At 35.5% G+C, this 13,338-nt stretch overlaps 1 protein-coding gene across 1 annotated transcript; it reads left to right on the top strand.

Annotated features, from left to right (window-relative positions):
* The first annotated feature begins 8,955 nt into the window (after positions 1 to 8,955).
* Positions 8,956 to 12,148, top strand: LOC122044093 (pectin acetylesterase 8-like). The gene is made up of 12 exons (XM_042604635.1): positions 8,956 to 9,051; positions 10,003 to 10,209; positions 10,294 to 10,423; positions 10,484 to 10,563; positions 10,647 to 10,733; positions 10,817 to 10,941; positions 11,021 to 11,081; positions 11,160 to 11,210; positions 11,286 to 11,363; positions 11,633 to 11,738; positions 11,806 to 11,951; positions 12,036 to 12,148. The coding sequence occupies exons 1-12, from the start codon at positions 8,956 to 8,958 to the stop codon at positions 12,132 to 12,134; spliced, it is 1,266 nt and encodes a 421-aa protein (XP_042460569.1). The 3' UTR covers positions 12,135 to 12,148.
* The last annotated feature ends 1,190 nt before the right edge of the window (positions 12,149 to 13,338 follow it).

Here is a 13,338-nt window from a genome sequence, read left to right as displayed (position 1 = left end):
TAACTCCTTATGTAGGGATCCATGGTGACTTCAGGTCTAAGAACTAATAGTCATACTAATAGCCACATGAGAAAGTATATGACACTCATATAACGATCCATGATACTTTCTCATGGCGGGTCATTCAGTATACATTCTCTAATGCATACCCATGTGTCAGCTTGATATCTCTATATCCATGACTTGTGAGATCAAGTCATCGAGCTGACCTACATGCTAGTCTTATTGTATTAACATTGTCCCTGAATGCTAATACTCGACTAGGAATGATTTAGAGTAGTGTTCCCTATATCATCTCACTATCGATTCAACTAATCGATTGATATAGGTATGAACCTTCTACTCAAGGACGCTATTATACTTAGTCTATTTGACACTAATATAAATAAGTATAATAACCAAATAAATGTCTTTATTAATATACAAGAATATGATATACATGAGTCCATACAATCATCAAATGATTGGCTCTAGGGCTCTAACTAACAGAATTACAGGTTGAATTGGCTTAATTATTGAGTTTGAATTAGTTGTTCGTTAAGTATTTTATTTTCTTTGGTTATTTTGTTTATTTATGCTTTAGATACGACCAATTTCTTATGTAAGCATGCAATAATTTTAAAAAATTATTTTCTTAAAATAAATTATACCTCATCGAAACCGTCGTAAATGAGTGCGAACTCATGGCTTAACTCGAGTTCGAACCCATCTTCCGATTCGTTTTTCGATTCTAGTTTATACACCATCAGTGTAAGGTAATTGGTGTGCGTTGGTTCATCGCCGTCTGATTCCTCCACGGATGATTCATCCCATGTTACTTTGAGGGTTTTCTTTTTCTTGAGATTCGGGCAGTTGTTCTTGTAATGTCCATTCTTGTTGCATTCAAAGCACGTGACGTTGGTCTTGTTGTTGTTAGAATTTGAAGTGGAGTTAATCTTCTACATGTCCTTTTTGGTGAAATTTTTCTTTCTCTTAGTGAACATTTTTTTATCAGATTCACTAGGTATTCTTCATCATCTAAGTCTTGGTCAGACTCAACTTCAGGTTTTGGTATAGTTCTGAATTTTTCTTTTAATGTTCCTATAATAACAACAATACTTTTCTCGGATTTGGCGTTAGTCTGTTCGTGTATCTCTAATTCACAGAAAAGTTCATATAATTTAAGTTTAGATAGATTCCTAGAGATTTTGTAAGCATCCACAATGGATGCGCATAATGCATTTCGAGGGAAGACATTCAGGACATACCCTATCAAGTCTCGGTTCTCCATCTGATGGCCAATTGTGTGAAGCCCATTGAGGATGTCTTTTATCCTCGCGTGCAGCTGACTTACGGATTCTCCATCCTACATTTTGATATTAAATAATTTATTTAAAAGTAAGTCTCTTTTTGTTACCTTTGTCTCATTGGTCCTCTCGTGTAGTTCTATAAGTTTAACCCATAGTTCCTTTGCATTTTCATTTGGGCCGACGCGGTTCAGTTCCTCCTTCGTTTGTCCGCACTGGATTGTGTCTCATCTTGCAGTCAATCTGAGCTTTTTTCTTCATCTTCAGATTCTAATTTTCTGAGTCCATTGGAATTCTGGTGTTGTGGTCAACTGGCGCCTTGTATTCTTTGATGACATTGAACCAATGGTCGAAGTCGGTCTTCATGTACACTTCCATCTGCTTCTTCTAGTATGAGAAATCACCCCCGTTGAATAGAGGCGAACAAATAGTATTGTATCCTTCGTTTTGAGCTATTTGTCATTGAAATAGAAAACTAGAGAAAGGTACCAAATACTTGGTCTTGGATTAGCATAGTTTAAAGAGAATAAAATATATCAAGAAACTTGAGTGGTGTTGCACAAACTTTGAGTAAAAACTGAATGAAAAAAGAGTTATTTGAAGAGGTAAACTTTTACTGATTCAAATAGAATGCAAAAAATTGAAATCCAAAGAAAATAAAACAATTCCCCCTACTTGATTGGTGGTTGCACCAATTCAGAGCAAAATCTTACTTTGATACCACTTGTTGGATTGAGTCACATGTGAGAGGGGGTGAATCATGTGGTTTTGAAAAACAAATCTTTTTCATTTTAAAACAAAGTATGCAGTGGAAAAATACAGAAATTAAAAAGAAAAGAGACAGACACAATCGATTTTACTTGGTTCGGAGCCTTCGGCAACTCATACTCCAAGACCTAAGTTCCGTGGACTTATTAATGGATAATCCACTTAAATTCCTCTTCTGGTACCTCTAGAAGAGGGAATCGAGTATAAAGAAATTTGGAACAGGTGCAACGCACTACACTTGTCCTTTTGCAATAATTAAGTGTACAAAATAAAAGATTACCAAACACTCTTTCGAAGAAGGTTAGCTTGACCTTGGTATTTGGGCAGCTTCTTAGCGGTAGACGAGCATGACAGCATCGCAGCAGAGTTGTAGTAGGAAGTTGGAGCGTTCAGAAGTCCAATCGAAAGTGCAAATGATCGTTAGAGTCAATTACCTCATGGCTTTAGCGTGTTACCTCATGGCTTTGGCGAACACTCCCTTTATTGAGCATGGAATGCGCCTGCAAAGGCCTTGAAGGCACCTCCAATGTGGCAAGTCTAATCCTGAATAGCTTGATCCTTATCATTGATAAATTCTGAACTTTATCCTATGGAAGGCGCCTTCCATGCACTGAAGGCACCTTCTATATATAGTGCCAAGGTGCCTTCAGTGCTTGAAGGCGCCTTCCATCCCTTGGAAGGCGCCTTGGGTACTGTTCACCCGAAGCTTTTTGTGCTCTTCTTGCCCTCAAAGCGTGTTAGTCCAATAAACCAAATAATAACTTGCAAAACAAGTGTTAGCATAATAATACTGACTAATAATTAGACCCTCTCTCCCCGAGACCAGGATCTAGTCAAGGTTTCAGTTTAGGGGTCCGAAATGGACCTAAACTAGACCTATGTCTACTGTCACTCAACCGAATGTGTTCTCACCAAGTCACTGCCCTCCGGTGACTTATCTTTACTTACCAACTTGCAGTCGGTTGACTAGCCTCTTGACCCACCAGATCTTCATGTCAGTCGTCAGGTCCACAGACCTCACTGGACTTTTGCATGTTGTCAGGTCTTGCGGACCGAACTGGACTTTCTGCCATATATCAGGTCAGCCCGTTGACCTATCTGGACTTTACACCAACTATCTGGTCCCGCAATCCTAATTGGATTTCAACCTGATGTCAGGTTCTTCATACTCATCAATTCCTGCACACTTGGTAAAGTACTTAGAACTCAAAGACTCCCAACTTAACTCACTTATCATTCATCAAAATCTGAGTTAGACTGTTAGTGCAAATTGTACCAACACATTTATTTATTCCATTATCACTAGTTCATAACTTCACCATTCCACCACAAGAAAATCCTTTCCCAACAAAGTTATTAGAGACCAAAAGAATCAATTTTCCAGACTCATACACAACCTTAATCTTTGCCTTGTTGAGTAGTTCACCACTAACCAAATTCTGATTCATGTCTAGAACATGAAGAATATTTTTCAATGTTATTATTTTTCTCAAAGTAAGGTTTAAAATTTTACTTCCTTTACCAACTACTTTCGAACGCCCTTCATTTCCCATTTGAATCCCTTTCCTATCTTTAATCTCTTGATAAGTCTTGAACAATGACTTATCATATGCAACATGGACTGTAGCACATCTATCATACAACCATCCTAGCACTTTTCCTTGAACAACATTAGCATGACTTATAGTTGCCTAATGTTGTCCATTTCTACAGAGTTAATCTTTGCTTCCTCTTGACTCAGTTTCTTTTTAAACCTACAATCTCGAGCATGATGCCCATATTTTCCACAAACAAAGCATGCTCCCTTGGACTTCCCTTTGGCTTTCTCTATATACTTTTAGGACCAAGTGGATTTTGTTAGATAGAGATGCGCTAGAGAGAGAGAGGGGGGAATAGCGCTCGTGACTTTCACTTATCGTATTCGAAAGATAAAGAAAAAATACAATGGAAATAAAAGAGAACAACCAGAAGACACCAAGATTTACTTGGTTCGGAGCATTGGGCAACTCCTACTCCAAGGCCCACGCTCATTGAGCGTTTACTTTGGGTAATCACTATAATATCGCAAAGAGTACAAGTATGAAATAAGTATAGCAGTAATTTAAATAATACCAACAATAAAATTACAGAAATTGAAGCGCTGGGTCGTCGGGGTGTTGCTACAGCACGTTTGGAACATCTCTTGAGCAATGCACAGATGAAAGATCACTTGAGAATTATTGTCTCAAAGCTGCTGGTCGAGACCCCTTATAAAGCTCACTATGGGAATCCCCTTGAGGGTGCCTCCAATCGCCGAGTTAACCGCGCGGATAAGTGATGAATTCTTCGTCGCTCATCCTATTGAAGTCGCCTCCATGATCCTTGAGGGCACCCTCAATACTATCCGAGGCGCCTCAAGCCTCCATGAGGGCGCCTCCAGCTCCGTTGCGCGTAGACTTCCACCTTTGCACTCGAGGCGCCTCCAAGCTCCATGAGGGCGCCTTGAGTACTGTTCATCCGAGGTAAATCGTGCTCTTTTGTCCCTGTAAAATGTGTTAGTCCACAAAACAGCAATATATCTTGTAAAACAAAAAGTTAGCATGCAATAATATAAATATGAAGGTTTTGACAATCACCGGACTGTCCGGTTTTGACTTCGGATTTTCGATCGGAAATCTTAGGTCGAATCGACGCCTACTGTTTCATCAGCGGGGAACGCGTCCTCACCTACTCCACTCAAGAGAGCATACCTGTTGCCAGTCCGGTCCTCCAAATCGACTGGATTTAGGGTTACCACCCTCTAGGACCTAGGGTTACCACCTCCTAGGGTTTTCCACTACCTAGGGTTATCACCTCATAACACCTAAGGTTACCCCCTTAGGATTTTCCACCACTTAGGGTTATCACCCTGTAGGACCTAAGGTTGCTACCCTTTAGGATTTTCCACCACCTAAGGTTACCACCCCCTAGGACCTAAGGTTATCACCCCTTAGGGTTTTCTACCACCTAGGATTACCACCCCCTATGACCTAGGGTTACCACCCACTAGGGTTTTCCACCTGCTTAATCGTAGTTAGGACTTTTACCTAAGTACACTTAGGACTTTCCTGCAAAGCTTATTCACACACATTAGATAATAAAATAGCTTAATTTGAACCCTTTGATATAATCAAAACATCGATTTGATCGTCGGATGCTTCTCGCACCAACATATTTCCTCTTTTCTCATTGTTATTGTTAACTTGCATTGACTGATTTATGATGTTGGCCTTAGAAGTGCCTTCATAAGAATTTTCATTCTTATCTCTGGCCATAGATTCTTTCTCAATACGCAAATGTTTTTGTATTTGTTCCAAAGAAATGTATTTGCTCCAAAGAAGAATCTTTGGAACTATGAAGAATCTTTTTCCAGTTACTTTTCCAAGTAGATGGCTATTTTGCTATAATTGCACCGACTTGAAAAGTTTCCGGTAACTCAATCTTTACAGCCCTCATTTTGTTAACAATAACTTGCAATTCATGTACTTGAGGTAGTAATGGTTTATCTTTAAGAAATTTAAAATCAAAGTATTTGGAAATTAAAAACTTCTTGGTACCTTCTTTTGCTTTATACTTATTTTCTAATGCTTGTCATATTTCCTTAGCAGAGGTAGTGTTTGTGTAGAGATCATAGAGACGATTGGACAAGACATTTAAAATATGACCACGACACATCAATTCATCTTCTTTCCTTTTCTCTCTTTTGGCCCTTAGATCTTCATCTTCTTCATCAGTTGGTTTTGGAATGTCTTCCAAATTTGGATCAAGAATGTACAAGATCTTCATTGCAGTTAGTAGAAATTTTAGTTTGTCTTGCCATCGTGTAAAGTTCGTACCATCAAACCTATCCAATTTGACCATGTCTTTGATTCATAAACTTTAGTGTGCCATGGTTGTTTTACGCTCCATTATTTCTTCGGAGATCCAACAAAATATAGTTTTTAGATTATAGGAAAAATGATATGAGGTGATCTCCCAAAATTAGGAAACAAATGCTTGAAGGCTTGAAACACATATGAGATACATTTTTCTAAAAACTATATTTGTCCCCTTTCAATGTTACTTAAGGGAGCAATGACAAATAGTTTTTGAGATATGACAAGTCTTTGCAATATTTTCTATAAGCAACAATAGAAAATATTTTGGAACTTGGAGAATATAAAAATTGGATATTATAGAGATGAGAGTAAAAAACTTCTTGTTATCTTGTCACAATGAATGTATATGTCTCTTGCCAAAAGACATGTGCCAAAAGACACAACTTATTTTTAGTTTTGAATATTAAAACTGAAAAAACTACCAAGCTCCAAATTGAAATGAACAGTCATAATTTTCTGAATGTATCACAACTATTCATTCACACCCATTCCATTTCAACGACCATGCCTTTTATGAAAATTTCAAATTTACTTTCACCTATTTTACTTCAAATATCCACTCATTTTCATTAATTAATTTGAACAAATAAATTCTAACAAAGCAAATTTCAACAGTACCAATTTCATGTACTTGAATTTTAAAATTTCAAAAATACATACTATTTTCTCCTGATGTCTCTCTTCCTTTCACGACTCTAAAAAATTTTCCCTTTTTTTTAATTTGTACTCTATCCATTTAAAAATGTACTATTCTCAATTTACATTGTCAAATTCAAATATGAATATATAGATATATATTAAGGAGAATTTTAAGAATATATTAATTTTGATTTGAAATAATTCTCAATACATTCCAATGTTCATTAGTTCACTTCTCTCAATTTGTTTTTTTTTATTCTCAACTTTATCTTAATATATTAAACTAATCGGGATAAGTACATGGTTTACAAAACTTGATCATTCCAAGTTGGGCTCCCTATAGGGCCAACCCTAACTTTTGGGGGCCTTTGGCAAAAAGAAAAAAAAAGGGCCTTATAAGAAAAAAAAAATATTTACTAATATACAATTTAAATAGTGTTTAGTAGAAAATTTTGAAAATCAATATATTTAATTTAAAAAATTGATAAACTCTACACAAAATATATTTCTCAAATTCTCCAAAAGTGCAACATCATATAAAATATATTTTCAAACTTTTCCAAAAAGTGCAACAGCTACCAATACAAAATGATATTAATTAATCATTGAAAAAATCTAAATTTTCTAACATCTTGAAAAGTAAAATCATCAATAGGGTATTCAAAATTAAGGGTGCGTTTGGTTTACGCATGTTCCATTTTCATTTTATGAAAAACGGGCATTTTCTAAAAAATAGAAAATGACTTTTTGTCATTCTCTATTTTTTCAGAAAACACTATCTATATTTTTAGAAAACATACACTAAAAATGCAAATCAAATATAATTTTTCAAAAATACGCATTTTTCAAAAAAAAATAGAAATGAAAAACGTGCAAACCAAACACACCCTAAATTTTTCTAACACCTCATTTTTAATGCATAAAATTACCAAGTCATTTAATCTTCCCTGAGACATAGTTGAGCACAAGTGCGATTTTATCAATTTTAATTTAGAAAAACTTCTTTCTATTAATGTTACAGCAACTAGTATAGTTAACATTCTTTTTCTTTTGTTTTTTTTTATGGCTCCTAGATTGATATTTCTTTGGAAACATGTTTGTATTATATATTTCAAGTGTAAAAATAAAACACACAAAACCAGCAATAAGATAGCAACGAAACAAACACAAGCAATGAACATAATAGTAAAAGTGCAAGAAAACTTGGTTTGTACTTGAAGCAATCAATATAATCTATTATATGATGATTAAAATTAGGATGATTTATTGAAACATTTTCAAATTTGTAAGAAAAATTACAAAATATTAGACTTCAATATAATATTAAAAATCAATATTAAATATTGATAATAAAAAAATACAGATAAGTAGATAACTTACGTTGCAGGTTTATACTGAAATTTTAATTGGAGAATTAAGTTTTTCTGATTTAATTAAAAGAGATTAAGAAGAAGCAAGGAAATTAACGTTCAGGATTTAGACTTCACTACACTATTCAGACTCTTCTAACTTCTGTAAACGAATTAATGAAGAAAGAATTGAATACAGAATAAAGTCTTGGAAAGAAAAAATGATCATTTACCTTCTTTTTTATTTTCTATATTAGATCTTTTTCTTAAGTTTTAACCGTAAATATATTTCTTTTGACCCTTTATTAAAACATCCAATAAAATATATTTTTTAGATTTTTATTGAAACAATATAATTATATATAATAATTATTATATATGTACCCCCAAAAAAAAATCAAGGGCCCTAGACCATCGCCCCACATACTTCAAGGCAGGCATTGACTCCTTGTTTTTTCTTGTAATCTACATGTTTCTTTTTCTTAAAAGGATAAACTTATGCAATCTTACGTTTGCCTCAATAGATCTCTATTGCTATTAGTGGAAAGTTTAAAATATTATGCTAGATTAAGGTAAAATTAGGTTAACTTTCAAATTTTGTATTCCCTTGGATGGAAAAAAAATAAAATAAAAAAGAAATGAATTTAGGTATAAAAATTTTCCTTTAAAGTAGTAGGAAGCAAGCTAGGAAGGGAATTAAAGTCGGTTGGTAAAATTAGCCTTCTCATTGCATCTATACATGGATGGAATGAAATTTAAAGTCTGTTGGTAAAATTTTCAAATTGTTCTTTTTTAATTTTAAAGGCATTTTTAGTTTTAAATTATCTAAAAGACATCCTATATCCTAAGAAAATAACCTAAAATAGCCCTTTGCGGCACTAATAGACCTTCAGCATCATAAGACGGCTTTCTCCCTTTCAGTTAAGTAACTAGCGATGGAACTTTGGCCTTAACTCTTAGCGTAGGAATAATTGGTTTCCTCGTCCAACTCCACCTCGCACGAAAGAACTCAGCTACATGATCATTAACGTTAATCTCGAAGACACCAAAGACGAAGACGTGAAGGAGAAAGGAGAAAGAAGAAAGGCTAGGGAAAGTAACTCGAAGAAAAGGGTATTTAAAGTATTTCCTTGGATTAAAACGCTTTTAGAAACTTAAAAATTATGCTCTCTCTGAGAATAAGATAAACTTCGATAAAGTAATTGAATTTCTAATTTTGTTTAATACATATATCGTTTCCTAATTAACCCGAATACACTTTCTATTCTAACTTCCTCTAACAATTAGCGATGATCGCCAACCAATTTTATAGAAAGTTTAGCAGTTGTAAGAAGGTAGTGGTTAAGGGTTTCCCTATGTAAATCATCCAATTAGATGAATTCTCTCTCACGCATAGATCCGTAAGGGTGCAAATCTAGGATCCAAATTATATTAAACCAAGTTGTGAGTACGATCTATGCACGTCAATTCTTTTTATCTGCCGTGTACCCATTTGGATGCCCTACCCATGATAGCATTCGGATACTCACTTAGTTCGTCACAGTCGACAGGTCTTCATATTATATTCTGGAAAACAGACGTCCATCGTAATCTTGAAGGACTGTCAAAGGGAGACGAATATGTTTAAAACAAACTACATCAAACACATGCCTCGGCTATCTCAACATCTCGACATTGTTGATCGGCTTTCTCGGCACTCAGACTATCTCATCCTCTGCCTCAGATAACTCGATCTCGGCCTCAAACATCTTGGCCAAGTCCTCGAGACAACTCAGCTTTCCAAACATTTCTTCCTTCCTACTTGACAACTTGATATTATTAGCTAAGGTTATCTCAGCGGGTCTGGAGTTGATTTTTGAATATATCTCAATCCAGCAACTATCCATGTAATCTCCAGCAAACATCTTCGTGAAGAGTGTCCAAACGCTATATATCTCTTCCTCCCTGACGACCTGGTTATTCACCAAGAACTTGGCCAAGGTACTGCATTCGATCGTACCCTACGTTCTCTACAGAATCTCTGAAAAACTGGTTATGAGTTTGCACTTGTTCATCCATTTGCAGATGTTGAAAATTGCTAAATTTCATGCCTGGACTTGTGCACTACTCACCGCACTGGCTTTGCTGAAATCAGACGCAGAGTTTGTGAACATTACAAAGGTCTACAGTGCCGTGGCACAGGGTGCAGTGTGTTTGGATGGAAGTCCCCCAGCTTACCATCTATCTCCAGGCTGGGGATCAGGTCTCAGGAGTTGGTTGGTTCATCTCGAGGTATAGCCCTGCACAGACTCGTAGGAATGAGTTTCATGCATGGGCCGCCTCTGTAATTAAGGTGGTTCTCGTTTTCATTTTCAGGGAGGAGGATGGTGCCAAAACTCGACAATTTGTGGATACAGAAAGGATAGTGCTTTGGGCTCTTCCAACAAAATGGATGCACAGAATTATTTTCCTGGCATCTTAACCAATGACCAAGCATTAAATCCAGGTAATTAAGAAGATAGAAGCTTTATCCTTGTTGTAGAATTTAAAGCTTTGTCATTGCCAGATTTCTACAACTGGAACAGAGTGAAGATACGTTACTGTGATGGTTCATCGTTCACCGGTGATGTTGAGGAAAGAGACCCTGTGAGTCAGATTGACCTTCTACAGGATCATCAAGTTGTCCTTCTCGCGAAGCTAATTCTTCGTTCTTTGAATTGCATATTTAGGTCTCCCATGTTTACTACAGAGGAGCCAGGATATGGCGTGCTGTTATGCAAGAGCTACTTGCTAGAGGAATGAGGACGGCCGAGACTGTATAGCCTCTGGCTCTGCTAGCTAACTTCTTCTTATCATAACTAAAATCTCATTGACATATAACTTAAATGTGTGTTTGCAGGCTCTTCTTTCTGGAGGTTCAGCTGGAGGATTGGCCTCGATACTTCATTGCGATAGCTTTCGAGGCTTTCTTCCATCGAGTGCCAAGGTTAAATGTCTTTCAGATGCTGGTTATTTTGTGCATGTGTAAGTTCTCCACCGAGTTACACTCAAACTTAACCAAATTGACAGTGAGATTCATTAGTCGCTCGCTGCTATTCGACAGGAAAGATATCGCCGGAGAAGAAACCATCAAGGCCTACTACAATGATGTTGTGACTACACATGTATGATCTCATTGCACTTAGTTGTTCAGTGCACGAGTATCAACAAAAAAAAGATAAAGTTCATTTCATGGTTTTCAGGGATCTGCAAAGAATTTGCCTGGCTGCAACTCAGCAATGGAGCCAGCAATGGCAAGTAGCTTTGAAGTCATTGTTTCATTGTAAATCTAGTTATGCTGTCACTAATAGTTTGATATTCTAGTGCAGTGTTTTTTCCCACAATACATGGTCCATGAAGTGAAGACGCCTCTGTTTATTCTGAATTCAGCTTATGACTCATGGCAGGTATGAATCACATAGTCAAAAATAACAACAAATATGCCCCTAGGGTACGATGTGATGGTAAGAGGTAGGCAGGTTCGAATCTCTAAAAACTAATGGGAAATTTTTGTAGGGCCGAGCTGGTCATGTGTAGGGTTAGTCGGTTGGAAGAGCTTGATAACTGAATTAACCAAAAAACAAAACAAAATAAAATAACAACAAATATATGAGAGAATGCAGATCATTCACTTCAGCTTTGAGAAATCATTGACTATTAGGTGTTCTAATTTCAGGTTAGTAATATTTTGGTACCAGAAACTGCAGATCCTAATGGAACTTGGAAGGACTGCAAGCTTCATATCTCGCGGTGCTCTCCGACTCAACTCAAAGTCTTGCAAGGTGAACAAATCGAAACTAACCTTAACAAGAATGAAGATTGATAGGAGTGTTTGTCTCTATATTGCAGAGTACAGGGGGAACTTTTTGAATGCACTGAAGGCATTGGATGAGTTGAGGTCCATGGGCATGTTCATAAACTCATGCTTTATCCACGGCCAAACACGATTGCAAGAGGCATGGTTCGGTGCTCACTCCCCTACGCTTAACAACACAGTAGGGCTTCTTGAACACTTTGTTACTGAAATGAATTTCAGTTCTTTCGATCTTCCCCTGCTTATTGTCATTCTGTTCGGACAGAGAATTGCCACTGCGATCGCAGATTGGTTCTACGACCGAAGAGGCTTCGTATGGATCGATTGCCCCTACCCTTGCGACTCGACTTGTCTCAATGTATGATCTCTTGATGGTATCTTGAAGCAATGTGCAACCTTCTCCCGGAGAGAATAATTTATTAAGGTTCATCTATTTTTAAAATTGTTCAGACATTATCAAATTGAATAAAAAAATCTTTCACTCCTCTCGGACAACGAACTTTTCGATGAGCAAATGGTTAGCGAAATTATAATTTTTTTTTTCTTATTTTTGATGCTTCATCCTCTTGAATATTTAGTGGTTGAATGGTTACAGAATTTTCAGTTTTTTTTTAATCTTGGACAACTTAATTCTCACGACCTAATAAATAGTATAGTAAGAGAAATTATATAAATTCTATATCAATAAATTTATATTTTTTATATTTAATAATTACGATCTCAAGTTCAACGAAATTTTGGATTTCACGGCCTTGATGTGAGTAAGACGATGTGAATGTTGATACATGAAGCAAGGTCGATCAGGGAAGATACTTTAATCGTTAAAGAGTAGCTCTATCCGTCCAATCTTCTTTCTGAGTATGGTTAAGATTGTTGGTCCACCTTTTATGAATCAGAATTTAATTATAGTTGAATTATGGTCGCAATTCGATTCAATCATAATTTACTTTTACATTTAAATTATAGTTTGGATCGGGACAATGATGATGACCTTCTAGAGATCGTCGCGATAGTCCCGTAAGACAAGGGGTAGTCCCATATCAGTAAATCCCCTCTAAATATCTATAAATTATATTTCGAATTTATAAACGTTCATCTATTTTTAAAATTGTTCAGACATTACCAAAAAGAACAGCTAACTTTTCGACGAGCAAATGGTTAACAAAATTATAAATTATTTTCTTATTTTTTTGATACTTCATCCTCTTGAATATTTAATAGTTAAAAAAATAAATATATTAAAAAAATATATAAAATTACAATAATATATTTTTTATTTTTCCTTGTGAAGAATTAAAGACATATTTTTACCAAACTTGGTCTTTATTTTTTATTGTAATTTTGTTAAATATTTAGGATATTTTTAAGAATTTATTTTTTTATTTTAAAATAAGTCAAATTATTTTAAAATTGCAGGGAAAAAATTCTTAGGGTTTAAAATTTTTATTTGGGAGTTTTCAGAATTTTTATTGTTTATATATATATTTGTATTTTAACATTTTTATTACTTTTGAGATTTACTTGATAAATCATTTTAAAATCGACCTGAAGTTTTATAAAATGATATT

The sequence above is a fragment of the Zingiber officinale genome, chromosome 2A (assembly GCF_018446385.1).
Source record: "Zingiber officinale cultivar Zhangliang chromosome 2A, Zo_v1.1, whole genome shotgun sequence".
In the NCBI taxonomy this organism is placed as follows: domain Eukaryota; kingdom Viridiplantae; phylum Streptophyta; class Magnoliopsida; order Zingiberales; family Zingiberaceae; genus Zingiber; species Zingiber officinale.
Note: the sequence above shows the minus strand (reverse complement) of the source record. Positions and strands in the feature narration are given on the sequence as shown.

Bases quoted from the DNA above. Each gene is read 5' to 3' on its own strand.
- LOC122044093 (XM_042604635.1), top strand. From the start codon at position 8,956: ATGATCATTAACGTTAATCTCGAAGACACCAAAGACGAAGACGTGAAG. The intron at 10,564-10,646 runs GTGAGTCAGATT...TTGCATATTTAG, and splicing joins ATGTTGAGGAAAGAGACCCT to GTCTCCCATGTTTACTACAG. The intron at 11,211-11,285 runs GCAAGTAGCTTT...ATTCTAGTGCAG, and splicing joins CAGCAATGGAGCCAGCAATG to TGTTTTTTCCCACAATACAT.